Source organism: Lissotriton helveticus, chromosome 4_1 (assembly GCF_964261635.1).
Source record: "Lissotriton helveticus chromosome 4_1, aLisHel1.1, whole genome shotgun sequence".
Taxonomy (NCBI): domain Eukaryota; kingdom Metazoa; phylum Chordata; class Amphibia; order Caudata; family Salamandridae; genus Lissotriton; species Lissotriton helveticus.
This window is the reverse complement of record NC_136063.1, coordinates 2,051,140,323-2,051,166,997: the sequence shown is the minus strand read 5'-3', so window position 1 is coordinate 2,051,166,997 and position 26,675 is coordinate 2,051,140,323. Positions and strand designations below refer to the sequence as shown.

General features: G+C 44.1%; 1 protein-coding gene across 2 annotated transcripts in view; it reads left to right on the top strand.

Annotated features, from left to right (window-relative positions):
• LOC144829521 (C1GALT1-specific chaperone 1-like) overlaps positions 1-26,675 on the top strand; it is a 134,483-nt gene that overhangs the window by 58,309 nt on the left and 49,499 nt on the right. The window contains exons 1-2 of one of the 2 annotated variants that reach the window (XM_078688739.1): positions 13,992-14,051; positions 14,183-14,316. The exons of the other annotated variant lie outside the window; for it this stretch is intronic. Of the exons in view, the coding sequence (XP_078544865.1) occupies positions 14,314-14,316 (3 nt within the window). The 5' untranslated portion in view covers positions 13,992-14,051; positions 14,183-14,313. Of the gene's footprint in view, positions 1-13,991; positions 14,052-14,182; positions 14,317-26,675 lie in introns of those variants that run through there. 2 annotated transcript variants of the gene reach the window in all.

Here is a 26,675-nt window from a genome sequence, read left to right as displayed (position 1 = left end):
TTACAACAACAGTTACATATAGTGTCGTGTGCAAAAGCAGCAAAAAGGTAAAATGGCGTTTAAACTTCTAATAAGCCTATGCTAACATAGCAATGTGAGTAAGTAAGGCCCTGCCTTCACTACACTCTCCCTTGATCGAAACATGCACAGAACGGGGGCAGTTTAGAATGCAGAGTTCAAGTTCGAGTGAGACAGAATCAAGTTCAAAATTTGCCAAACTGTACAATTGGGAGTAAAATTCTGAATTAGTAACCACCAAAATTTTTTTTTTACTCAAAACCAAGCAGAGGTTGCATAGTCTAAGGCACGAAATGTGAAAGCTGTAAAGAAATGAAAGAAAAAAAGTCAGGAGCCCAGTGCGCATTTGAAGCCAGAACTATGCCATTACAATCCAAAAGCGTGTAGGCACAGTACGTTGCAACAGCCTCCAATAGGAAGTCGTTATCTTCAGAGAACATTGTAACCATCCAATTCAATAATGGGAAAGAACATACATGGTCTTCAACAGCCGGAGCCTCTAGCACCATCAGAGGACAACTCGGGTGTTCTTCGAGATAACTGCGTGACAGAAAGTCATGGGCTGCAGTCCATATATTCCAATTACCTAGGACTCTGTGTGCCGCTGCTCAGGCCATTATTCCAATACCAGAACAGTCTAACTCATGAGCAACTAAGGGACTCATTAGTTGATCATAATCCGGGTTGGGAGACACCGTATTGCAGAGACACAAATCCAGAGCCCATTCAAAATCGCAATCCAGGCAATGGAAGACAGGCTGAACGTATGTAAAATACGAGAACCCGAAAGATAATCCATATGCTACACTTAAGGTAGCAAGCAGTAGCGCTTCATAGTAATCAAGCATCCGGTTACGAAGCTGGAGCAACCGGTGCAGGTTGTCGTGGGGCACAGATTGTGCAGCCATTTTTGAGTAGTATACCGGCAGCCACAGCGAGAATCAAAGGTAAACTGCAGAAGAGGCTGGAAAAAATAGAATGAAAGAATCCCTGTATCACACCAAATATTGGAATGAGGTCACAAGGCCAGAACTTACAATTTAAAAAAGTGTGCCAAGCCCGTGGTCGACAAGGCATTGAAGATAGTGTGAATCAAGGCACCGAAATGCAGGGGGAGATCAGTATTCAAAAGCGCATGCACCTCGGTGCGAGTGTTAGCCACGTGAAGGACAAATGTTTCACGCGAAGATGTAAGGGCGACTTCTTTTTGAGACAAAGAGCCCTTATTCGACTGATCTTGTTGAACTCTGCTTTCAAGGTCGGAATGGAAGGCCAGATGGATACATCGAGCTTTCCATGTGGAGGAGGGAACAGCATATTTTTGCAACAGACTACACGTTGGGAAACAGTAACAATGTACGGTATCACTGCCAGCATACCACAGCAGTCTTCATTATTTAAAAGCAAATAACTATCGTTTGCTAGCAACGTGAAAGTCGGAGTTATGGCCCGGACAGGATTTCCTTTTAAAAAGCATGCTAAATTTGGGGCATCAGAATTACAAGAGCCGTGCAATTGGATGTTCCTGCAAACTAATGAGTGATCAGGCGTGGAAGTGCACCTTTCAGATAAACTTCTTTACCCTCCCTCAAGCACCTATAGGTAAATGGCAGAGACCAAGCTTCATGGAGATAAGCGCTACCTAAAGGTTCATATCTGCCTATGGCATAGTATTTCACACATGAATCAAATTTAAACAGTGGAAAAGGCAATGTTATTAATCCACGAATGAGCCATCCGGCTGAATTATATTCCGCAACAGAAAAAGGCAATGGCTCCAACTTTTCAATATGCAAAAGTGAATACGCAGCATCCTTCATAGACATGAATTATTGTTTTACAGTCAAATATAATGGTAAAAATAAAGACGACGTATTCATGTAGTCCCAGGGCACTTTACCAACCTTCAACGTTTGTAATGTCTATGCAAATTGCATAATTGAACGCAATTGATTTTGACCATGGTACAAAACAGACACTTCGTCCTGTACTATATCAACCACAGATGAAACAATATTGTCCAATGTATAAATTCGGGAAGAAAGGGTGTTAATGCAGTTAACAACTGCAAGCTCTTTTTCTAAATTCACTTGATCTATTTCACGTAATATAGAAGCTGCTTCAATTTGATACAGTTTCCAAACTTCATTATAAACAGCATATACCCATCTTTTTGATCTGTCTCCCACAGGGCCTTTAACAAAGTCATTCAGATCAACATCTTCTGTTAATTTGGACAGATGGAGTTTAACTGACGTTAAGGTGGAATGTTTGAGCCAGTTCTGACACAACTTGCCTTCTGAATAGGTAGTAACAGAATGATCACTTTGAAACCGGGGATCTACCCTCACCTGTGTATAACCAGGGGTCAGAACCAGAAAACGATGTTGACATAAATCTGAACTTTTTTTGCCATAACAATGAACCTTGGGAATCAAAACTGGAAATGTTAAAAGACTAATTCAGCAACAGAGACTGTAATTCACTAAGGGACAAATCTGTGTGATTGTACCATGTAGGGCAGCGTTTCCACAACTGTGGTCCGCGGACCCCCAGGGGTCTGTGAGACATTCCCAGGGGGTCCGCAGGACTCGGTGCCTGTCGTAGTGAAAAATGAAACACCCATGCGTCCTCACAGCACACAAGAGCTGTGAATGTTGCCGCAGGGGACACGAGACCACAACAATACAATCGGGAGGCGGGGGCAAAGAAAAAGCAGTGGCCAGTCTGAGGGGGCGGGGCCACAGGGGGCATAGCGGCTGGGGAAACGATCGGAACAGAAGGCAAATGGGGCACAAAAACAAGGAAAAACCGAGTGGCACAGAAGGCAGAAGCGCACAAAAAACGAGGGGCAATCAAAGTGGAACAGAGGGCAGAAAGGCACAAAAAACGAGTAGAACAGAAGGCAGAAGGGCACAAAAAACGAGGAAAAAACGAGTGGAATAGAGGGCACAAAAAACGATGGGAAAATGAAGTGGAACAGAGGGCAGAAAGGCACAAAAAACAAGTGGAACAGAGGGCAGAAGGGCACCAAAAAACAAGGGGAAAATGAGTGGAACTGAGGGCAGAAAGGTACAAAAAACGAGTGAAAGAGGGCAGAAGGGCACAAAAAACGCCGGGAAAACGAATTAGAACAGAGGGCAGAAAGGCACAAAAAACAAGGGGAAAACAAGTGGAACAGAGGGCAGAAAGGCACAAAAAACAAGTGAAAGAGGGCAGAAGGGCACAAAAAACGGCGGGAAAACGAATTAGAACAGAGGGCAGAAAGGCACAAGAAAACGAGTGGAACAGAGGGCAGAAGGGCACAAAAAACAAGTGAAAAACAAGTGGAACAGAGGGCAGAAAGGCACAAAAAATGAGGGAAAAACGAGTGGCACAGAGGGCAGAAAGGCACAAAAAATGAGGGAAAAGGAGTGGACCAGAGGGCAGAAAGGCACAAAAAATTAGTGGAACGGAGGGCAGAAGGTCACAAAAAAGGAGGGGAAAACGAGGGGAACAGAGGGCAGAAAGGCACAAAAAACAAGGGAAAAACGAGTGGCACAGAGGGCAGAAAGGCGCAAAAAATGAGGGAAAAATTAGTGGAACAGAGGGCAAAAGGCACAAAAAACAAGTGGAACAGAGGGCAGAAGGGCACAAAAAACGAGGGAAAAACGAGTGGAACAGAGGGCAGAAAGGAACAAAAAACGAGGGAAAACGAGTGGCACAGAGGGCAGAAAGGCACAAAAACGAGGGAAAAACGAGTGGAAAAGAGGGCAGAAAGGCACAAAAAAACAAGTGGAACAGAAGGCAGAAGGGCACAAAAAAGAGGGAAAATCGAGTGGAACAGAGGGCAGACAGGCACAAAAAATGAGGGAAAAACGAATGAAACAGAAGGCAAAAGGGGCACAAAAACGAGGGAAAAATGAGTGCCACAGAAGGCAGACGGGCACAAAAAACAAATGGCACAGAGGAAAAATACGGAATACAGAAATATAGGGGCAGCTAAGAACAGAAGGCAGAACTGGCAGAGAGGCACGGGGGAAGTGGGGGGAACAGAAGGGAAAACCGGGCAGAGACACGGGGCAGCGAGGGGTACAGAAGGCGTTTTTTTTTTCTATCTTTTTTTTAGCGTTTTATTTCTTTTATTCGGTTACCACTTGATTGCAACCATAAAAAGTACAGATAAAAACAGTAGAAATAAAATTGATTTACATAACAAGAAAAAATAAGTATAATTACACAAAAGGACATAATATCAAACAAGAGCTTCTCGTATTTTGATAGTAGTTTTTAGGAATGTGGCTATGCATTTTGCAGAATGAGTTGAGTTCAAAAGTTGTAAAGAAAGATAGGCTAGATGACAGGACCTGTTGCCAGATGATCGGAGCAGTGGAAGAATCCAAGTTTTTCGTGGTGCCTTGTAATATAAACAGAAAAAGATAATGTGTAGGGTTGATTGGGTCGATACTCCGTCACATGGACAGTTCGTAATGTCTTTCGACCAATACTGTGTTCGAGGAAAGGAAACCAGTCGAAAAAAGGTATTAAAACGGAATCTTGTCAAAAGATATTTTTCATAATTAGACAAATAATATGACAGGTAGGGTTGTATGAGCTTGACGGGTTGAATTGCTTGAATTTGGAGATTAGAAGACTTTTGAATCTCAGTTGAGCTACGAAGTTCTCTCAAGTGGTCCATGCTTATTTTCTTTAGATCTTTTCTAGATATATCCTCCACACTCGGTGGGTCGTCAAAATATGAGCTACGACCTAAATCTTTGAAAAAGTTCTCCAGGTATGCTAGCCAGGAAATCCTACGCCAGTTTGTTAGGGCCATACAGTCCTCAATCAGATAGCGTGTCAGGTGACATTCTGGTTTTGACCATATACGTTGCTATAAAAGAATTGGTTGAACACGTATATAGTCTGTAATATATTCCATTCCAAGCTCGTTGTGGGCAGCAAAGTTCGGAGCGCTTTGTGGAAGGGCCAACAGGTATTTAGCGAACCCGTTCTCCACTACTTGGATGGGATCAATTGGACCGTGGCCCCAGACTCCTGCGCCATAGGTGGCCACGCTATGGCATTTTGCATAGAAGATTTTTAGGAGTTCTTGGGGAGCAGGTTTACCAAGTTTTCTAGAGAAAGAGACCAAGGCCGTTGTTGCTCGCTGGAAAAGAAGTTTTCTGCTGGCCGTGGCCTGCCGCCAGCTTAGAGAATCATCCACCAATATCCCTAAATATGGATAGGCCGACGTTTTTTCCAATCTTGACTTTTCCACGACAATAACTCTGGGTTTCTTGACCTTGGGGCCAATATGCATAGTGAACGTCTTTTTTATATTAATTTTGAGACCAAGGGAGCCCATAAAAGAAGAGTACTTATCAAGCTGCTTTTGTAGTTGATTGAGTGTCCTTGCAAAAATGACTGAGTCATCTGCATAAAGCAGCGTTGGTATAGGACGATGGTTGATCTGGGGTAAGTCCTGGCTCCCTTCCAGCATGGCCAGCTCAAGACCATTGGTGTAAAGGTTGAACAGGAAGGGAGCCAGTACACATCCCTGTCTTACCCCTTTTTTGATGGAAAAAGATGGGGACAACTCGCCATTGACTCCATATCTGACGGACGCCGTTGCGTCCCCGTAGAGTTCCCGTAGAAAAGCTATAAGAGCTGGTTCCACTTTGAGGTTGTTTAAAATAGCCCAGAGTTTGGAGTGCTGGACGCAGTCAAAGGCTGCACTAAGGTCGACATACACTAGGAAGATGTTACCCCCTTTCACTGCAGCATACTTCCCTATCAAAAGGGCAAGGTTCAGAGCCTGCTCCACAGTTCCAAGACCCTTCTGGAAGCCATATTGCAGGTCGGTCATGATGTTGTTTGTCTGGGCCCAAGATTGTAGTCGGCCCAGTATCACCCGGCCTGCAACTTTACCTATGGAGTCTAGAAGGGAAATAGGCCTGTAGCAGACAGGATCGTTGCGATCACCCTTTTTGAAAATGGGAAGGAGGATTGACGTCGACCATGACTTTAGCAGCCCTGTAGATGTTGCAGCACAGAGGACCTGGGTAAGGAGGGGTGACCAAAGTTCGAGATTGTATAAGAAAAAGTCTAAGGGCACACCATCAGGCCCTGGAGCCTTGCCCGGTTTAGACGCCTTTAGAGCTTTTACAACCTCTCCATGAGTGAAGATTATATTGATCGGATAGGTAATCTTCCCTGACATGTTACCATTTCTTTGTTCATCTTCAGAGAGGACTGCTTGAAGGGGTCCAAAGATTTTCGAGAAATGGGCGACCCATTCCTCAGCGGTGACGGCCACGTCCAGATGTTGGGCCTTCGATGAATCGGCCAGAAAGGGAGATCTGATAACTTGCCAGAAGAGAGCGCTGTCTTTGTTAAGGCAACTAAGATGTAACTGTGCCCATAGATTGTTCTTGATTTCTTTCTTGCGTTCCGCTCTGGCTATATTGTAGAGTTACACAAAACAACAGAGTGGAGAAGGGCCCAAGGGGAGATATTTTATAGACCTACCAGCATCTTGTCCCCCAACTGAACATACTGAACACACGGAAGATGCCACAGGTCTTTTGTACGATCCAGAAATACCAAGGAACCTACAAAGTATTCCACAGTAGGAACTGGAGTGACAGGAAAATGGAGAGATACAAAGGGTGGAAAAGTACCCATCAGCCCACTCAATAGTGGAACTTCGTCATTTGGGATTTTATGTTTGAAAAGATTGGTGTCCAAAAAGCACTTCCTCAAGTAGATATTGAGGCTAGCCCAGGACCCAATGGTTGAACCTTCAACCAGAATAAATGACAGAGTATGAGGCCGATAGGGCTTAGTTGCAGTGCACAAAGAAATTATATAAGAATCAGTGAAAAGAAAAGGAAAATGATCCAAGTGGTTTAAAAATGCCTATCCTGATGTCAACAAGAAAACTTTATTGAGTGTGCCCATCAGGATGGTATGGTTAAAAAACAGAGTGATAATAGCAAGAAGGATGGTTTGCTAATTACCATAGATGTTCTCTGGTCAACATGTTTCAGCCTTCAAAGGCTTTCGTCAGGACCTATGTATCACTACTGCAACACTTACTGTATATACTGTGACAAACAAACTACAGGTATTCTCATGGGTGGTATATCCCCTCCTGTCAAAGAAAAAAGAGAAAATAAAGAGAAAGAGAGAACACAAAACATACAACAACCAGTTATATTCATTGTCATAACAGTCGTATGTATCTACTTTGATTTATATAATGTGTTCTTTTAAACAACTTACCCAAATTTTTGGGATCAGGAACCTCACCTCACCTGGCGACAGCTCAGGCTAAAGGAGGCCACGCACTAGAAGAAATTTATTTACAAAAGTGTATTTTAGTTCATCTTTCAAAGTTGTTCTATTCCAGATTTAACATACATAGGTGACTGTGGTAGCCAAAAGCAAGAGATGAGCTTGTTTTTCAAAGAATTCATCATTTAAAGACCTCTATTACCAGTCAGGTAACAATCAAAAATTGTTAGGTTTGTTTTCTTTTGCATTTCACTCATGGAAACATATAAATAGTCCATCTCGTACTGGCAACAATAATACCAATAGTAAGCCACAGCAAACTGTCTCTGTGTACCTCTAGTATAGTAGAGAGAGTCTCATAGACTCGGCTTTTCGTGACTAAGTAACCAGCGCGGTAAAGCGTTGTCATCACAAAGTGTGATGCGCTCTTCAGCTTTTCCTAACTTAGTAACTAGCGCGGTAAAGCGTTGTCATCACTAAGTGTGATGCGCTCATTGTTTGCGTAAACCATCCGTCCCCTCCAGAGAGGAAAGGAAAAGAACTAAGTAAGAGTAGAGCCCGCAGTCACAAAGACACCTACCTCTCCGTCGTTACCTCTGGCTATCGCTGAGCCGAGGGGGAGGTAGTGTCTTAGTGCGGCAGCGGATTTTAAAAGAAAACTAGCGGACCAGAGAGAGACACACGTCTCCTCTGCATACTGATAGGTTGTTTAAGTTGACCAATCTGTGTTGTCAAACGGCAGGCCTTAATCGCTAATGTGGAGTCACATATCATTTCCTGCGGAAACGACCCGTCCGCATGATGCGGACCGTTCTGAGAGCCGGGACTTAAACCGATCTCATTGGTCCCGTGAGAGGCGCCGGAAATACTCTAGAAACACCAATGGGTTCTCACTACCCAGCGCGTTCTCAATCGCTGAACTCCTCTCTATGTTTTTAAAGTGCATTATTTCATTCGTATGATTTTAAAGTGCATTATTTCATTCGTATGAGGTGTACTTATAGGTTGTTTGAGTGAAATAATACTGCAACTTGGTTCAAAATGGTACCATTTAGTTATATATTGTTCCTTATTTTGTAAAGAAAAATGCAGTACCCTCGTATGGTTCCTATGGACGTTATGTTTGCATAGTGTAGTGTGTAATTATTTATTGACATCCAGAATGGCGTCAATGGCAGTGCTGAAAACATGTATGAGGATCAGTCGAATGTTCTATCCACAACCTCCATATATATGTACCATATATCTCGTTAGACGCCTTATTCGTTTCTGGTGTGACATATATTATTATATAGCAAATCAAGGGGTGATGTCCCAAACACTCATGAGGGCTAGGTGCACTCCTAAATGATATTCATAAAACCCTTAAATTGTCCTCGATGACTTGTTATTAAACGCACAGACGGGCGCTACTACAAGGTGTATTTAAGGTTGTATACAAGGCTGCAAGAGGACCACAGTGACTCATTGTTAGACACATAATAGGACGCTCCACTGTGTATGGGTAACATCAATGACTGGACAGACCATCAGATTCAAGCGTTTATAAACAAAAATGAATCCTACAGACGGTATTCACAGCTGCAACCAAGGAATGTCGTCGTTCAATCCCTCTGAATCACATTTTAATTTGTAAACCCATCTTTGTTCTTTCCTTAATAGGTATTGGGAAAAATCTGTGATATGCTGGGGTATATAAGGCTGTTCTAACACCACCCATTGTAATTCATCTGGTTGGTGCCTCGCAGTAAGGAAATGAGAAGTGAGACGGGTCGCTTGTTTATTGCGCCTGATCGTACTCTTGTGTTCCTGTATACGCAGCTTGATCTTCCTCGTAGTCATCCCTACGTATCTCAGATTGCACGGGCAGGTGATTAAATAGATAACTCTCTCGCTGTTACAATTGGTATGACGTTTCAATACCCATGGTTTATTAGTGCCAATGTCGACACTGAGAGTTTTCTTCGTCTGAGGGCAGACTGAGCAGTTTCCACAGGGATGGTGCCCCTGGATTGGAGGAAGATTCCACAGAGTAGCAGGTGGTACCTCGGGAGTAAGTCGTGGTCTTGTGTGGACCAGTTCATCTTTGAGGTTGCTCCCTCTCTTGAACGCAAAGAGAGGCAAAGGGATGTTTTCTCCGGTACTGTTCAGAATACGCCATCTCTGTCGTATTATTTTCTGGATCTTGGAGGATGAAGAATTGAAGGTGGTCACACATGCCAGTCTTTCCAAAGGTGGTTTATTGACTGGGGGTGCTAGGAGGGCCTCTCGATGATTGTTTTCCGCCCGTTTTTTGGACTTTTTAATCAGAGTACCTGGATATCTCCGTGTGAGCAGTTTCTTTGATAGGTCTTGTGCTTCAGACTGAAAATCCATCTTGTCTGAGCAGTTCCTGCGGACCCTCAGGAACTGGCCGAACGGAAGGTTCTCTCGGAGAGACCGAGGGTGATGGCTATCGAATCTCAGCAGCGAATTTCGTGCCATGGGTTTCCGGTATAAAGAACTGGCTAGATGTCCATCCTCAGGAAAGATTCGAAGGTCCAGAAACGGGAGTGTCGTTTTACTGTAATCAAGGGTAAACCTAAGATATGGATTCTGATCGTTCAACCAGTCCTTGAAAGATAGTAGAGATTGCTCATCTCCACGCCATATCAGCAGAATATCATCAATGTATCTTTTCCACACCTTCACTTCTTGAAGGTGTGGATTGTTGGTATTGAGGACACATTGAGTTTCAAACTGGTGGACATATACATTGGCCAAACTGGGCGCAAATTTGCTGCCCATTGAGGTACCTGATGTCTGTAGGTACAGGTTATCTTCGAAAGCAAATTTTTTTTCGGTCATTGCTATCTTAGCCAATTCCATTATAAAGTGGATCGGTGTTATTGTGTCAGGTGCTGACTCCTCCAAAAGTTCCCGTACTGTTTCAAGGGTATCCAATTGAGATATACAAGTATACAAAGATTCGACATCTAGGGTAGCCAGGATGTCGGTGTCTGCATCAAACTGTACCTCTGGTAGTAGGCGAAGTACATCTTTCGTATCCTGCAAGTACGATGGCATCTTTTTCACTAATGGACTGAGGAACACGTCCACAAAGGAGGACAGGGGTTCCAGTAGAGACCCTATGCCCGAAATGATTGGACGACCTAGCGGTGGTCTCGTAGGTTTGTGTATTTTGGGCAAAGTGTAAAAAGACGGAGTAGTGGGAAATTTAGTGACTAGGAAAATGGCCTCCTGCGCTGTGATCCAGCCTTCACTACTTGCTTCTTCCACTAGATGTTTGATCACATTTGTCAGTCTCATTGTAGGATTTTCATCCAATGGAGCATAAAAGAGCGTATTCCCTAATTGTCTAAGGCACTCAGTCCTATATGAAGTTGTATCTTGGACCACTATGGCGCCCCCCTTGTCAGCTGGCTTTATCACAATGTTAGTGTCTTTTGACAAAGTTATAAGTGCACTCCTTTCCAGCTTAGACAGGTTTTGGTAATTTCCTTCTTTCGAAAAATCAAGTGATTTCAAATCATGCAGTACCGCTGCTTCAAAAGCACCTACTCTAGATGGTATCTGTTGGAGTAGGGGCATGAAAGTGGACTTCACCCTCAAGCCTGTGTTCTTATCAACGTTGGAATCTTCAGAGCCTTTTTCTTTGAAGAGGTGATGCAGCCTCACTGTTCTGAAAAATCTCTCAATCTCACCTCGAATCTGGAAGGAGTCTCCATTGTTGGTGGGTACAAACCCGAGCCCTTTGTTAAGCAGTTTGTGTTCAAGGATGGTCAGTGTCCGAGCGCTAAGGTTCACCACAAGGTCTTCTTCTGTTTCCGTAGCCGTTGCATCTGACCTTATTTGTTGCGAGACATTGGGTTGTCTGGTTCGTCTGCCCATTGGACTTGGCCTTGACCTCTCCGCCTGCCACGATTCCAGCCCCGGCCCTGTCCTAAAAAAGACTGGCTGTCAAAGTATTGAGGCTGCATTGGATAATGTGACATTGGAGGGGGGAATTGGGGGTAGCCCCATGGGGCTGGTGGCCACCATGGTCCTGGTTGGTACATACTCCCTCGCCCATTGTATCTGCGATTAGCTCGAGCCTGTCGGCCTTTACCTCTCCATTGACTGGTGTTACCCTTTTCAGTGTCAGATGATTCCGAATCTGAAGAAGTAGCATAGGAGGAACCAGTTGTTTGTTTCTGCTTATTTGTGTCATTGGGGTTGTAATTATCACTTGTGTATGGGTATATTTTCTCATGGGAGAACTTCTCTAGATCTTTCTTGAATTTTTCTATCTTGGCAAAGAAAATTGGATCCCTGTATTCTTTGTTGGCCTTATTCGAGTCTTCCTGTTGTTTCTCAAATTTTTGGGTGGTAAGAGTAGTCTTTATCTGCCCCTCTAGGACTTGTATTTCAACTAGGATGGCATCTGCTATTCTCTTGGCCGTTGTGATAATAAGAATGAGCCAATCTCTTGTGCAACGCCACGCTATCAGTGACCAATCTTTGATAAAGGCTTTATCAGTCAGAAAAAGCCTTGGTGCGTTCGTGACTATCAGTCCTGTGGGTGCACATTTACCATGTAAATACTCTGCCATGATCTGTCCATGCACTGATGTTCTAGAAAGACTTTTCTTAAGATTGAGTACTGTTTCCCAATCTCCTACTACTGTCGGAGTCGTGGTCGGTAGTTGGTCTAGCATGCTAGGGTTCTCACTTAAAATAGATGATAAAATCTCATCGTCGTAGCCCAGGCCACCAAAGTCTGCCATAGTATCACTGGAAAAAGATAAACTCCAAGGCAAAATCGGTGTATTGTGTTGCCTCAATGGATAGAGAAGAAGAAATATAGAAGAAAATGGGGCCCGCAGCCGTAGCTGCACAAAATTACACAAAACAACAGAGTGGAGAAGGGCCCAAGGGGAGATATTTTATAGACCTACCAGCATCTTGTCCCCCAACTGAACATACTGAACACACGGAAGATGCCACAGGTCTTTTGTACGATCCAGAAATACCAAGGAACCTACAAAGTATTCCACAGTAGGAACTGGAGTGACAGGAAAATGGAGAGATACAAAGGGTGGAAAAGTACCCATCAGCCCACTCAATAGTGGAACTTCGTCATTTGGGATTTTATGTTTGAAAAGATTGGTGTCCAAAAAGCACTTCCTCAAGTAGATATTGAGGCTAGCCCAGGACCCAGTGGTTGAACCTTCAACCAGAATAAATGACAGAGTATGAGGCCGATAGGGCTTAGTTGCAGTGCACAAAGAAATTATATAAGAATCAGTGAAAAGAAAAGGAAAATGATCCAAGTGGTTTAAAAATGCCTATCCTGATGTCAACAAGAAAACTTTATTGAGTGTGCCCATCAGGATGGTATGGTTAAAAAACAGAGTGATAATAGCAAGAAGGATGGTTTGCTAATTACCATAGATGTTCTCTGGTCAACATGTTTCAGCCTTCAAAGGCTTTCGTCAGGACCTATGTATCACTACTGCAACACTTACTGTATATACTGTGACAAACAAACTACAGGTATTCTCATGGGTGGTATATCCCCTCCTGTCAAAGAAAAAAGAGAAAATAAAGAGAAAGAGAGAACACAAAACATACAACAACCAGTTATATTCATTGTCATAACAGTCGTATGTATCTACTTTGATTTATATAATGTGTTCTTTTAAACAACTTACCCAAATTTTTGGGATCAGGAACCTCACCTCACCTGGCGACAGCTCAGGCTAAAGGAGGCCACGCACTAGAAGAAATGTATTTACAAAAGTGTATTTTAGTTCATCTTTCAAAGTTGTTCTATTCCAGATTTAACATACATAGGTGACTGTGGTAGCCAAAAGCAAGAGATGAGCTTGTTTTTCAAAGAATTCATCATTTAAAGACCTCTATTACCAGTCAGGTAACAATCAAAAATTGTTAGGTTTGTTTTCTTTTGCATTTCACTCATGGAAACATATAAATAGTCCATCTCGTACTGGCAACAATAATACCAATAGTAAGCCACAGCAAACTGTCTCTGTGTACCTCTAGTATAGTAGAGAGAGTCTCATAGACTCGGCTTTTCGTGACTAAGTAACCAGCGCGGTAAAGCGTTGTCATCACAAAGTGTGATGCGCTCTTCAGCTTTTCCTAACTTAGTAACTAGCGCGGTAAAGCGTTGTCATCACTAAGTGTGATGCGCTCATTGTTTGCGTAAACCATCCGTCCCCTCCAGAGAGGAAAGGAAAAGGACTAAGTAAGAGTAGAGCCCGCAGTCACAAAGACACCTACCTCTCCGTCGTTACCTCTGGCTATCGCTGAGCCGAGGGGGAGATAGTGTCTTAGTGCAGGCAGCGGATTTTAAAAGAAAACTAGCAGACCAGAGAGAGACACACGTCTCCTCTGCATACTGATAGGTTGTTTAAGTTGACCAATCTGTGTTGTCAAACGGCAGGCCTTAATCGCTAATGTGGAGTCACATATCATTTCCTGCGGAAACGACCCGTCCGCATGATGCGGACCGTTCTGAGAGCCGGGACTTAAACCGATCTCATTGGTCTTTAAATGATGAATTCTTTGAAAAACAAGCTCATCTCTTGCTTTTGGCTACCACAGTCACCTATGTATGTTAAATCTGGAATAGAACAACTTTGAAAGATGAACTAAAATACACTTTTGTAAATAAATTTCTTCTAGTGCGTGGCCTCCTTTAGCCTGAGCTGTCGCCAGGTGAGGTGAGGTTCCTGATCCCAAAAATTTGGGTAAGTTGTTTAAAAGAACACATTATATAAATCAAAGTAGATACATACGACTGTTATGACAATGAATATAACTGGTTGTTGTATGTTTTGTGTTCTCTCTTTCTCTTTATTTTCTCTTTTTTCTTTGACAGGAGGGGATATACCACCCATGAGAATACCTGTAGTTTGTTTGTCACAGTATATACAGTAAGTGTTGCAGTAGTGATACATAGGTCCTGACAAAAGCCTTTGAAGGCTGAAACATGTTGACCAGAGAACATCTATGGTAATTAGCAAACCATCCTTCTTGCTATTATCACTCTGTTTTTTAACCATACCATCCTGATGGGCACACTCAATAAAGTTTTCTTGTTGACATCAGGATAGGCATTTTTAAACCACTTGGATCATTTTCCTTTTCTTTTCACTGATTCTTATATAATTTCTTTGTGCACTGCAACTAAGCCCTATCGGCCTCATACTCTGTCATTTATTCTGGTTGAAGGTTCAACCATTGGGTCCTGGGCTAGCCTCAATATCTACTTGAGGAAGTGCTTTTTGGACACCAATCTTTTCAAACATAAAATCCCAAATGACGAAGTTCCACTATTGAGTGGGCTGATGGGTACTTTTCCACCCTTTGTATCTCTCCATTTTCCTGTCACTCCAGTTCCTACTGTGGAATACTTTATATTGTAGAGTTTCCGTAGTTTGGAAATTTCCGAAGTGTCCCTCAGAGGACTATGAAGGGCGGCCTTTAGATTTGAAAGAGCCTTGCGACAGTTTGCGTTGAACCATCTTTCAGAGTGGATTTTTTATTCCTGGATTTACGGGTAAACTCCTCCCCGATAACCTTTAGAACTTTCTGGAAACTTGTCACAGTTGTTTTGGGCGAGGCATCCGCAGATAAACAATCAAGAACCCAGGGACCGGCTCTGTCAAGGACCCGTTCCGTGATTTTAAGTGGGTCGACCTTGGCCCATTTAACTGAATAGCCGTTCACCTTGTTTATGGTTAAGGAACTTTGCGTTAGTTGGCTGGTAAAGGTAGAATGGATCTTAACATTTTTTGGGGAAAGTATTACACTAATCGGGTAATGATCGCTGCTCACATCTGTCCCTGTATAGAAGTTGGTCAATTGGCCCTTCAGGGTCTGTGAGGTCAAAATATAATCTATTATGGTTGAGGCCCCTCTACCATGGAACGTTGGGGAAAAATCTATGGGGGGTTCTACTAGGTTGTTTGCGAACTCAAGTTCTAGGGAAAAAAGGCACTCATTTAGTTTGGTCCCACAGATGGAATGTACAAAATGTGGCAATGGGCAGCCGTGGTCATCCAACAGGCCACAATTCCCATTATTGTGGTTTGTGCATAATGCAGTATTAAAATCACCGCCCCAGATTGTATATACGGTGGTTGAACGTAAATCATTTTGTAAGGATTCTAAAAAAGTGGTAACTTCATCTAACAATTTTATACAGTCCTTTACTTCGGAATTATTATAGTAGTTAATCAAAATAAAGGTACTGTTTTTGTTAAAATTTATTTGTAGTATTTGGTAACTTGGATCTTCTTTGAGCATACATATAGTTAGGGGGGGCAGAGTATTAGCAACGTATACCGCCAAACCACCCTTTGGTCTACCCATGACTCCTTGGATAGCTGGATTATGGAACGTTTTGGAACCTAGTAGATGTTGTGGGACTATTGACCAGGTTTCCTGAAGGCAGACTATCTGATGAATGGAAACTGTGTCCAGCCATGGTTGGAGCGCCATCTTGGCTCGCATGCCTGCAACATTCCAATACACAATTGGAATGCTCAGATACTCTGCTGAGATTACACCTGGTGTATTTTTGTCAGTATTTTGGGTCTGACAGTGGTTTGTGGTATTTGCTCCAATGGGGGCTTCCGTGGGAACACATGACATTTTACTTATATCAATGTAAGAAGAGTCAACCGAACGTCGATCCTCACTAGTAATTGGAATGAGCACTTTTGATAGTATAGGCGGTTGGTGTTTAGTCAGGCTTAATTTTTGTTCAGGGCTGGTAGGGACAACAGGAATCGATGAGGCCTGGATCTTATGTACTATATTGGCTAACGGTCAATCTACCATATCCAGACAATCGTAACGATTTCTGGTTGGAAAGCCCTGCCACCCCTCCCTATGGAACTGGGATTTTCTAGGAAGCCAGGGCTGGAAGTGCCAGTCCTGTGTCTGCCAGTCTCTATTACTATTTCTTTTAGTGTAGGCCACCTGGTTCCAGTGTTCTTCAGGGGGTTGTTGCCAGTTTCCCATTGGAAAATAGTTTTGGATGTTCTCTCGAGGGTAAAAAAAGGAAAGGCGGTAGGCATCGATACCCCCTTTTTTTCCAAGGATGGCCATGAGCAAATGTGGTTAACTGTGTTAGGGTCAACACAGTTCACTATGATGCAATCGCCCTGAATTGATTTGTGTTCTTCCCCTATCCAAGTTACTCTACGTACTGTAGTTATTCTGCTGGTATGGTGCCTCTGTAGTGGTCTATTTAAACTTAGCCACTGTAAAACTTTATTTTTGAGGGACCAAAAAGATTAATTTGTGCCTTCAGTGAGTTCGGGAACTCCGGTGAGAATAACCGTATAAGGGGATGCCTCAGGTGGAAGATGCACTGGACGCCTTGAGCGCATTCCCCTTTTTGGTATCTCTGAGGGTTTAATTTCCAATGTTTTGGGATGTAGGGATACCTGTTTTTTGTCAACCGGTTGATTAAATTTTTTCCCCGAACCTTGTGCAACCGGGGTCTGGACAATACTTGGTCCAGCCGGAGGCACGCCTGCGAGGGAGTTGGTCAAATGGGATGCTGAGAGGGCTGGGTGTTTCGGTGAAATGTTGGATGGGTTGGACATTGCTGTCATCTTACTAGCGGGGCCTGGTTGGTATACTTGTGAAATTTTTACTGGAAGTTTCGGTTTCCCTGTTCCCTGATTTGTCTGCTCTGTGGTGGGCTGGGTGAGTGTTTTAGGGGATAATAATGCCAACTGTTTTTCTAGGTTCCTCAAGCTCGTTTGCACAGGTTTTAATTGCTCGATGAGGAGTTCCCTAAAGGTGGATAATAGAAAAGGGGTGGCGTTACAAACTAAACAAAGATTTTCGTGCTGGGAGGTCCTAGGGGGATTTGCAGTCATGTTCTCAGTATCGGTATTAGTTATTATGGGATTAGTAACAATTGTTGTAATAGTGCTTGGTTGAACAAGCAGAGAAAACTGATCCCCCCCGGTCTCATGTTGGACTTCAGATCTATTAGAGATACAATGTTGTTTACCATTTCCCCTTTTTGGAACTGCACCCTCTCTGATCCCACGAAGGTGGTTATCTAGTGATGTTTCCAGAGTTTGGCAAAGCTCCAAATTAGGAGTAGTCTCTAGATCCTCCGAAGAAAGAGAGTCAGATATGGATTGAGTAGCAGAGAGGTCCACTGTACAAGGAGGTGTGTGGATATCTGCTGCGGTGGTAGTTGGAATAGTCAAGATAGGTAGAATAGGGCCTTGCTGGTTAGGAGAGACCGCAGTAGCCAAATGGCCCATGGAAGAACGCTTGGCATTTGCGAGATCTAAAGATACTCTGCGTTCCAAGATGGAAATGCTCTGGTCGATGACATCGTTGGTACGTGATATAAATTGGTCTATCGGCCCAGTCAGGTGATTTACTGATTGGGCAGGTTTAGCATTTTTCCGGGTTCCTCGGGTCATTTTGGACAGGTGGACGAATCACACAAAATGTTAGGGTACAGAAGGAAAGACCGGGCAGAGAGAGGACGGGGACAGCGAGGGGAACAGAGGGAAGAAAAAGGGGCACCGACCACGTACAGGCATCGGGGGAAGACAGACAACAGCAATCACAGACACAACAATGAAAATAAAGGCAATACAATAAAAGCAATAAACGTTGAAAGGCACATGTGTATAGGTTCCTTCTTGAAATTGCCTCTGCTTCAAAAGGCGTTTTTAAAAAGAAATTTAAATTGTACAAATTGCTTGGGGGTCCCCGGCTTCCAGTAGTGATTCCTCAGGAGTCAAAAGTTTGGGAAACACTGATGTAGGGTATTCTCCTAAATCAAGAAGAGAGGGAGCATTTCATTTTTCAGACGTAGCCAATCCAAAGGAGGTTGTTTGTAAAATTTTCGAATTTAAAAACAACATATGGTTTGGGATGAGACATGCACTATACAAAGCCTCAGTGCCTTGTACCTGCCAGCCTTTAGAACCCAAACAGATTTAAGATCAATAGTATCTTTCCACAGTTCATAGCCCCCAACTGCTAATTGGTCAAGAAAGGACTTAGAATATAGTAATTTAGTGTGGGTAAGTCTAACTTTGGAAGAGGACTAGCCAGTTCTCTTAAAATAAAATGTGTCCGCCTTAGATTGATTCAAATTAGTAAAATATGTAAACTTTTTCAAAAGCGTTTTTGAGCTGCCCTCAACGGGAGCTGGACAATGTTCCCATTGTGTATAATTAACCACATTTCTAAATGTGTTTGCTTTGTGCAGAAAATGGTTGCCATAATGTTGGTAGCAAAACAAGTCAGCATAATTTGCTGAGTCTGAACACAGATCTTCAGCATCAAAAGCAGCATAATATTTCAAATCAGAAAACAGAGCCTCTATGGCCTGGACATTCCAATGATCAGAGCGTATTCTTTGTCTAACCACATCCCCCATTGAAACGCGTATTACATTAGGAACATTAATAACCTCTGTGGGGCCGTGTATCTGAAATTTCACAGCATCCCAAACTATCCCATCTAAAACAGGCCAAGCTGTAATGTTAACAAAAGTCTGGTCCCTCTTCATGATGTGAGATGAGGAGTGGGGTGCCAAAGTTCCATCAATTAGTCTAATTGAAGTTCTTTCTTTAACATAGTGTCCATTTACAAAACAGAAAAAATACACCACAAATCCAATCGACATGAATAAAAAAAATAGAAAAAAGCACCAGCCAAATGTAAGTGATGGGGGTATCAAAAAATGTTTCTTTAACCAAAAAGCAAAAATGGAAATTTTTGACGGGGACTTTGATGTAACAGAGGCAATGTTAAATGAAAAGCGTGACTGGTTAACTGCAGGTGTTTGTAAATCAGGCATCGACAAGTCTGTAGGGTAGGCATACTCAGTCTCATTAAGGGGATCACCAGCCGGTGTATCCAATAAAGGATCAATAACTACAGGCATCTCGGTGGTAATGTCAGGCCTGGTGGAACTCGCCGGAGCCAAATCAGAATTTCTTAGCATCGCTGTAAAAGAGACCCCTGGAGTCATACTAAAAGAATCAGCCACTCGCTGTCATTTGACATTGTCAATGGAGAAGTACCTGCTTTCCTTGCGACCAGCAAGTGGAGGTAAATGACTGGTCTTGTACCCTGCACGCCAAGCACAGGAACTGGTGCACGATATGAGGGGCAGAACTCCTTGTTCTCCACCTTCTCATGGACCAGATCACCAACTCGGGGTAGCCAGCCAACTACCGGAATCTGAAGAGCAGCATCAGATGTAGAGGGCAAATGTTCCTTTGCAAGACTGTCTCTGGTCTTTTGTAGGTCCTGTAACACAGTACAATGTTCATCTACGTCAAAGGATGCGGCAGACGCCGCCATGTCTAGACACTCAAGGTCCAGAACAAACATTTTGATGCCAAAGAACATTTTGTATGGGGTCCGCCCACCCATAGACCTTCTAGGGAGATTAACTGCACGCTGTACGCTATAGAAATGGGCTAGCCAGTTCCGACCTGCACCTAAAACCTTAGCTGTCAATGATTGCTTTAAGTCGCGGTTCATTCGCTCCACAACACTATTGCCCTCAGGCCTGTATGGAGTTGAAAATTTGACTTGGACCCCCAATGAACGCATGGCATCCTCGTACGCCTTAGAGGCGAACGCTGAACCCTGGCCCAAATGAAAGGTACCACATGCAAAAATTCCCACAATGACATGCAAATCCCTGATGACAGTACGGGCATCAGTACTCCTTTGTGGCCACACCCAAACAAAGCGTGTGCACGAATCAACCGCAACTAGGATGTACTTATACACAGTATCAGAGGAGAATGGACCGCAGTGATCTAAATAAACACACCCAAGCAGTTTACTAAATATGTACAACTGTGTCTGGGGCAGACACGCCGCAGTTGAAGGTTTAATCTGCTAGCGTATGTCACAATGAAGGACATAATCACATGTCTGTTTGTACAATCCGCTCCACCAGTAAGGCTGTTGTAGAAGAGATGCAGTAGCTGACACGCCGGCGTGAGCTGAGGCCATGCCCTCGTGAGCTGCTGTTATCAAAGCTTGCCTGCGGTCCGCGTTGGGAATCAACCTGTTGCCAACTTCATTAATTCTCACATAGGGAACTTTATCAGGACTTAAAAGATAAAAGTATTTAGAAGGTAAACCTCTAGTGTAATTACCTCCCTTCTCTGTTGCGGCAATAGCTGCCATGATGTCATCATCAATCTTACTTTTGGAACGTGTAACTGATGCTACTAAAATATGTCGCAACTGCGGTCTTCGCTGCTTCATCAGCAAGACAGTTACCAACAGTGTGTACCCCCACGCGTTGGTGACTAAGAGTATGAATTACAAACATGAGTGGCAGCCGTTCTTTAAGCTCGGCCACTCGAACCCATAGCATTTTGTGTTTAATCGTGCTACCTTTGGACTCACAATAGTCATTCTGAGTCCAAAAGAATAAATTGTCATTGTAAGACTGAACACAGTAGTAAGAGTCACTCACAATAAGAGTAGTCACACAAGGGTCAGCATACTCCAGTGCAAGCACCAGAGCACATAGCTCTGCCAATTGGGTGGTACAGTCTCCTAATGTCTGTGTATGCACGATATCGGACTTGAATTCTCCATTCACCATAGTAACAACCACTATAGCGCAGGCCGACGAATAAGCATGTTTTAAAAACCGTAGCCGGCTGCGCTGATCAGTCTGTGTAAATGATACAATGAAAATCCTCCAGCGGGCGCATGGTTAGAGGAGCCGGATGAACAAAATCATACTGCAAGAACTCCTGAGTTTGCAAAGAGGAATCAAAGATGAATGTGGCAACCAGAGATGTCAAGGACGTGGCCCATTGTATCCACCGCGGGTGAAAAGCTTTGGAATTTGGTACACTGGCTTTCGTCACTGCCTCCAAGGCAGGATACGGTGTAACAACTAACATTTATTTCCCCTGCGACAGTGCCCGTTCTTTCAGAATCGTGATCTGCACTGCAGTCAAAACTTTTTACACAGTGGAAAACTGCATTTCAGCCGAAGTGTACGAGTGTGACTTGTAAGCAATAGGGACTGTGTTACTCTCATTAAAAGTCAGGTATGTGAAACCCACAGCCCCAGGCACAATTCTTATGACCAGGTTGGTGTGGTTGTCACGAGTCAGTAAGTATTTAGATTCAAGAAGATCAGACTGCAAAGAATGCAAAATTGGAGAATGTTCAGGCAGCCAGCAAGATTTGGTGCAAGTAGGTTGTACCAAGGCATAAAGCGGCATGATACGCTGGGCATAATCAGGAATATAAGTACGCCTGAAATTTAAAAACCCCAGTAAAGATTGTAGTTTTTTCAGAGTTGTCGGAGCGCGCAGCTGTGCGCATTTCTCCAGGAAGTGAGGTACTAAACCTCGATCTTCATTGTTGAACTAATAGCCCAGGAACAACACTGTGTACTCTGCAATGTGTGATGTTGCAAAGTTACATTTGTAACTGAAGTCCGCAAACATGCAAATGATGCGGTCAACGCGACAAGGATGCGGCCATAATTCGTCGTCGGTGAGAAAAATATCATCCACATACGAGGATGCTTCAGGGTCGAGTCTCTCCAAATGCGGACGGCAAAGACACCCAGTCTGTGTTTATAGCCCATACCTAATCTTCGGAACTGTTTTTGTTTGGTAAAAGCTGTCCATTGACTACTAAGAGAGGACAGGTTATGGTTAAAAAAGCCGTTGGATAGGTCCAGTGTGGTTTAAAACGCTTACGCACAAGGGCAGAACTGTGAGTATTCTGCACAGCGCAGGTTCGACAATGAGAGTTCAGGTGCCGGTAATCCAATACCAAGTGGTACGAGCCATCAGGCCTGGTCACAGTAAAAAGAGGGTTATTCATCAGAGACACACACGTTTCAATTACACCTTGATATTCCAATTGTTCAAGGATTTCTGCCACGGGAGCTTTCGCTTCACGTCGCATGGGATATTGGGGTTGAGGCTGTGGCATAGACTGCAATGGTATCTCATGTCTGAGGGAAAATTTGTCCCATCCACATTGACTACGGTACAATGCCGGTGCAAGCACGTTAGCCCTCTCTTCTGCAAAATTCAGAAATTCAGGGCCCGCTCCTTTGGCACTGTTTTAAAAAAAAAAATGTTATTACATTTTTGCGCGTACACACAACATAACACAAAGGAAATCAAGATGACTTAAATAAAGCAACCATCATATTACATAAAGCACCAAAAGTTCCAGAGGATAAAAAAACAAAAAAACAGCCAAGAAGTAAAAAACAAGCATACACAAATCCAACATAAAGGAAAAGGAAATTCAACTTTCCGACATACCCTCCTTCCAAATCCGAATTGGCTCCCAGATTTTTCTCCCTATCCCCCTTGCCCTTCTGCCTTTCTAGCATAAATGTTTTTTTCCAAATTATAAACTGCCAGGAGGGTAGCCAAACACTGTTGCATTGCCGGAGGAGTTTTGTCCAGCCAAACCCTGGCTATTGCCAGTCTATAAACAGCCATTGCCACAAACAAAAATTCCCTGTGCTCGCTATCCGAATCTCCATTGACACCCAGTAGTATCAGGGGAGATGTAAGGGTAATGTGAATCCCAAGTGAACGGGTCAAAAAGCCCTCAATGCCTTTAAGAAGAACCTGGAGATGAGGGCAGGTTGCGAATATGTGTATACTGTCTGCCTCTAGGACATTTCATCGAGGGCAAGTTGTCCCGGAAGTCCCACCCCACTGTGCTATTCGTGCAGGAGTAAAATAAAGAGCAAAATTTGTTTTGTAGTGCTGGGCTTGTAGAGAGGTGGAGCATAAAACTGAGTGCCCTAGCTCCAGAGAGTCTTGAAAATAGCTTGCGTCGATATCCAGTTTTGTGCTCCATTTGGCAGCATGCTTTTCCAGGTCATCTACTTTAGTTACTGCCAGGGCTGCATAGAAACTGCGACTAGAGCACCCTCCCCCCCCCCACCCTTCTATAGCTTCCAGGATGTTATTTTTGGCAAATCCTGCGGCCCCTCCTTTCTTGTTGTTTAAAAAACTCCGAACCTGGAGATACTTAAAAAAACTCCTCCTGTGAATATGAAATTTCGCCTCCAGAGTAGAAAGCTGCTGCAATCCCCCATCCGGGCCCAGCAGGTCCCCTATCTTGATAATCCCCTTCCCTGCCCAGTCTGCCATGGTTGAATCAGCAAATATCAATGGGGGTAGGGAACGGTTTTTGTACAGCCGGGTATATCTGTTAAACCTCCCCAGCCCAAATTTCCTTAAGAAAGCAGACCAGATGTTGTGGGCAGCCCTGACAGTCTTGAACCTCGTCCTTTTGAAGTAGGAGGAATCGGTGCAACTAAGGAAAGCATTCTCTGTATTGGAGCCAAGAATGGTAGCATAGACCTTAGTAGATGAGGCCGTAATTTTAGGGTCTGTACCCCCTCCTCCCGTCAATCCCTGCATAAACTGCAGTGCGGCAGCCCAGTAATAAAATCTAAAGTCTGGGACCCCCCACCCTCCCCTTGCCCTGGATAGTGTCATGAACCTATACGCCCTCCTAGTTTTCCCATGTGCCCAAATAAATGTATTCAAAAGTGCATCTAACTTATTAAACCAGTGAGCCTCAAATAGCAGGGGGATTGCCCTAAAAAAAATAAAGAAACTTGGGGAGTACTAACATTTTAATTACATTTGTACGCCCTACCAAGAATAGCTGGAGGTTGTTCATCCTCACAAGGTCCAGACTTACTTTAGAAATTAGAGGTGCCATATTTCGTTCTACTACTGTGTCTAGATCTGCCGCAATCTCGACACCCAGATAGACTGCCGCTGTGACTACCCGTGGGTCATTGCAGACAACATGGGAATTCTTCACCATTTGCGTTTTATTACTGTTGAGCCTGTAACCTGAAAGCCTGCCAAATCTATGTGCTTCTAGTTCTACTTCATGTAGTGCCAAGGAAGGGTTGGGAGTGGTTATTGCCACGTCGTCCACATATGCAAAGACTTTAAACTGCATTCCATTTAACGTTAGGGCAGGCATGTTTGTGTTACCATTCAATTTGCGCAGAAATGGATCCATAAAGAGTCCAAACAAGAGGGGTGATGAGGGGCAACCTTGCCTAGTACCCCTTCTTACCTGCACCAGTGAGGTAAGCCCCCTATGAATCCTGACACAGGCTGTTGGAGCTTTATACAAAGCTTGTACCACTTGTATATATCCTTCCCCTAAGCCAAACCATCTCATTACCTCCCAGAGGTAATCCCAAGAGACCCTGTCAAACGCCAAGTCGCAATAGGGTCTCCTGGGATCTCAGTAGCATCGAACAAGGTGATAACCTGCCTAATTTGCTCGGTGGTACCTTTACCTGGAATAAATCCGTGCTGCACAGGGCTGACCATGTCCTCTATCACTTTAGCTAACCTTTTTGCTAGAATTTTTGAAAAGATTTTAGCATCCGAATTCATTAGCGTGATAGGCCTATAGGACCCAGGAGCTGTGGATGGCTTGCCTTTTTTGAGAATCACTATTACTTCTGCTCCTCCCCAAGGGTCTGGAATTGAATGCCCCTGTTGGGCCTGAATAACTGAATCTAATAGATCTAAGACAAGGACTTCCTGGAATACTTTATAAAACTCTAGCAGGATCTTGTCTGGGCCTACCGCCTTTGCTGCAGGTAGATCAGCTAAAGCTAAGGTCAGTTCCTCTAGATTAATTGGGGATTCTAACCTTGCTTTCTCCTCCTCGGCTAAATCCGGGGCTAAAAAGTGCTTTAGATACTCCGGCCTGACCTAGTGCATCATGGGAACAGGGCAGACCAAACTACCAAGCCAATTCTTTACTGGAAAGGAAACAAGCTTCCGGGGACCGGTTTCTGGCATTGTAGCCGTCTTCGGCCCGGCTTGCTTGAATCCTGATGGTGCAGTGAGCAAGGGACTTATGTCTGAGTATACCCTGCCACTCCTATAGTGGCCAAAACGATTCAGAAAAGGGGGTGGTGATGGACAGAGCATCTGAATTAAACAGAACACTCATACCGAGTCAAAAGATCAGGGCTTGATCCATCACCGTTTTTTAGCTCACTACACCATCACAGTTCAGAACCTGGCTATATGCAAATTAGTCTGTCCCTGGCCCAGTGCATCATGGGAACAGGGCAGACCAAACTACCAAGCCAATTCTTTACTGGAAAGGAAACAAGCTTCCGGGGATCGGTTTCTGGCATTGCAGCCGTCTTCGGCCCGGCTTGCTTGAATCCTGATGGTGCAGTGAGCAAGGGACTCATGTCTGAGCATAGCCTGCCACTCCTATAGTGGCCAAAACGATTCAGAAAAGGGGGTGGTGATGGACAGAGCATCTGAATTAAACAGAACACTCATACCCAGTCAAAAGATCAGGGCTTGATCCATCACCGTTTTTTAGCTCACTGCACCATCCAAGTTCAGAACCTGGCTATATGCAAATTAGTCTGTCCCTGGCCCAGTGCATCATGGGAACAGGGCAGACCAAACTACCAAGCCAATTCTTTACTGGAAAGGAAACAAGCTTCCGGGGACCGGTTTCTGGCATTGCAGCCGTCTTCGGCCCGGCTTGCTTGAATCCTGATGGTGCAGTGAGCAAGGGACTCATGTCTGAGCATACCCTGCCACTCCTATAGTGGCCAAAACGATTCAGAAAAGGGGGTGGTGATGGACAGAGCATCTGAATTAAACAGAACACTCATACCCAGTCAAAAGATCAGGGCTTGATCCATCACCGTTTTTTAGCTCACTACACCATCCCAGTTCAGAACCTGGCTATATGCAAATTAGTCTGTCCCTGGCCCAGTGCATCATGGGATCAGGGCAGACCAAACTACCAAGCCAATTCTTTACTGGAAAGGAAACAAGCTTCCGGGGACCGGTTTCTGGCATTGCAGCCGTCTTCGGCCCGGCTTGCTTGAATCCTGATGGTGCAGTGAGCAAGGGACTCATGTCTGAGCATACCCTTCCACTCCTATAGTGGCCAAAACGATTCATAAAGGGGGTGGTGATGGACAGAGTATCTGAGTTAAGCAGAACACTCCTACCCAGTCAAAAGATCAGGGCTTGATCCATCACCGTTTTTTAGCTCACTGCACCATCCCAGCTCAGAACCTGGCTACATGCAAATTGGTCTGACCCTGGCCCAGTGCATCATGGGAACAGGGCAGACCAAACTACCAAGCCAATTCTTTACTGGAAAGGAAACAAGCTTCCGGGGACCGGTTTCTGCCATTACAGCCGTCTTCGGCCCGGCTTGCTTGAATCCTGATGGTGCAGTGAGCAAGGGACTCACATCTGAGTATACCCTTCCACACTTGTGGTGGCCAAAACGATTCATAAAGGGGGTGGTGATGGACA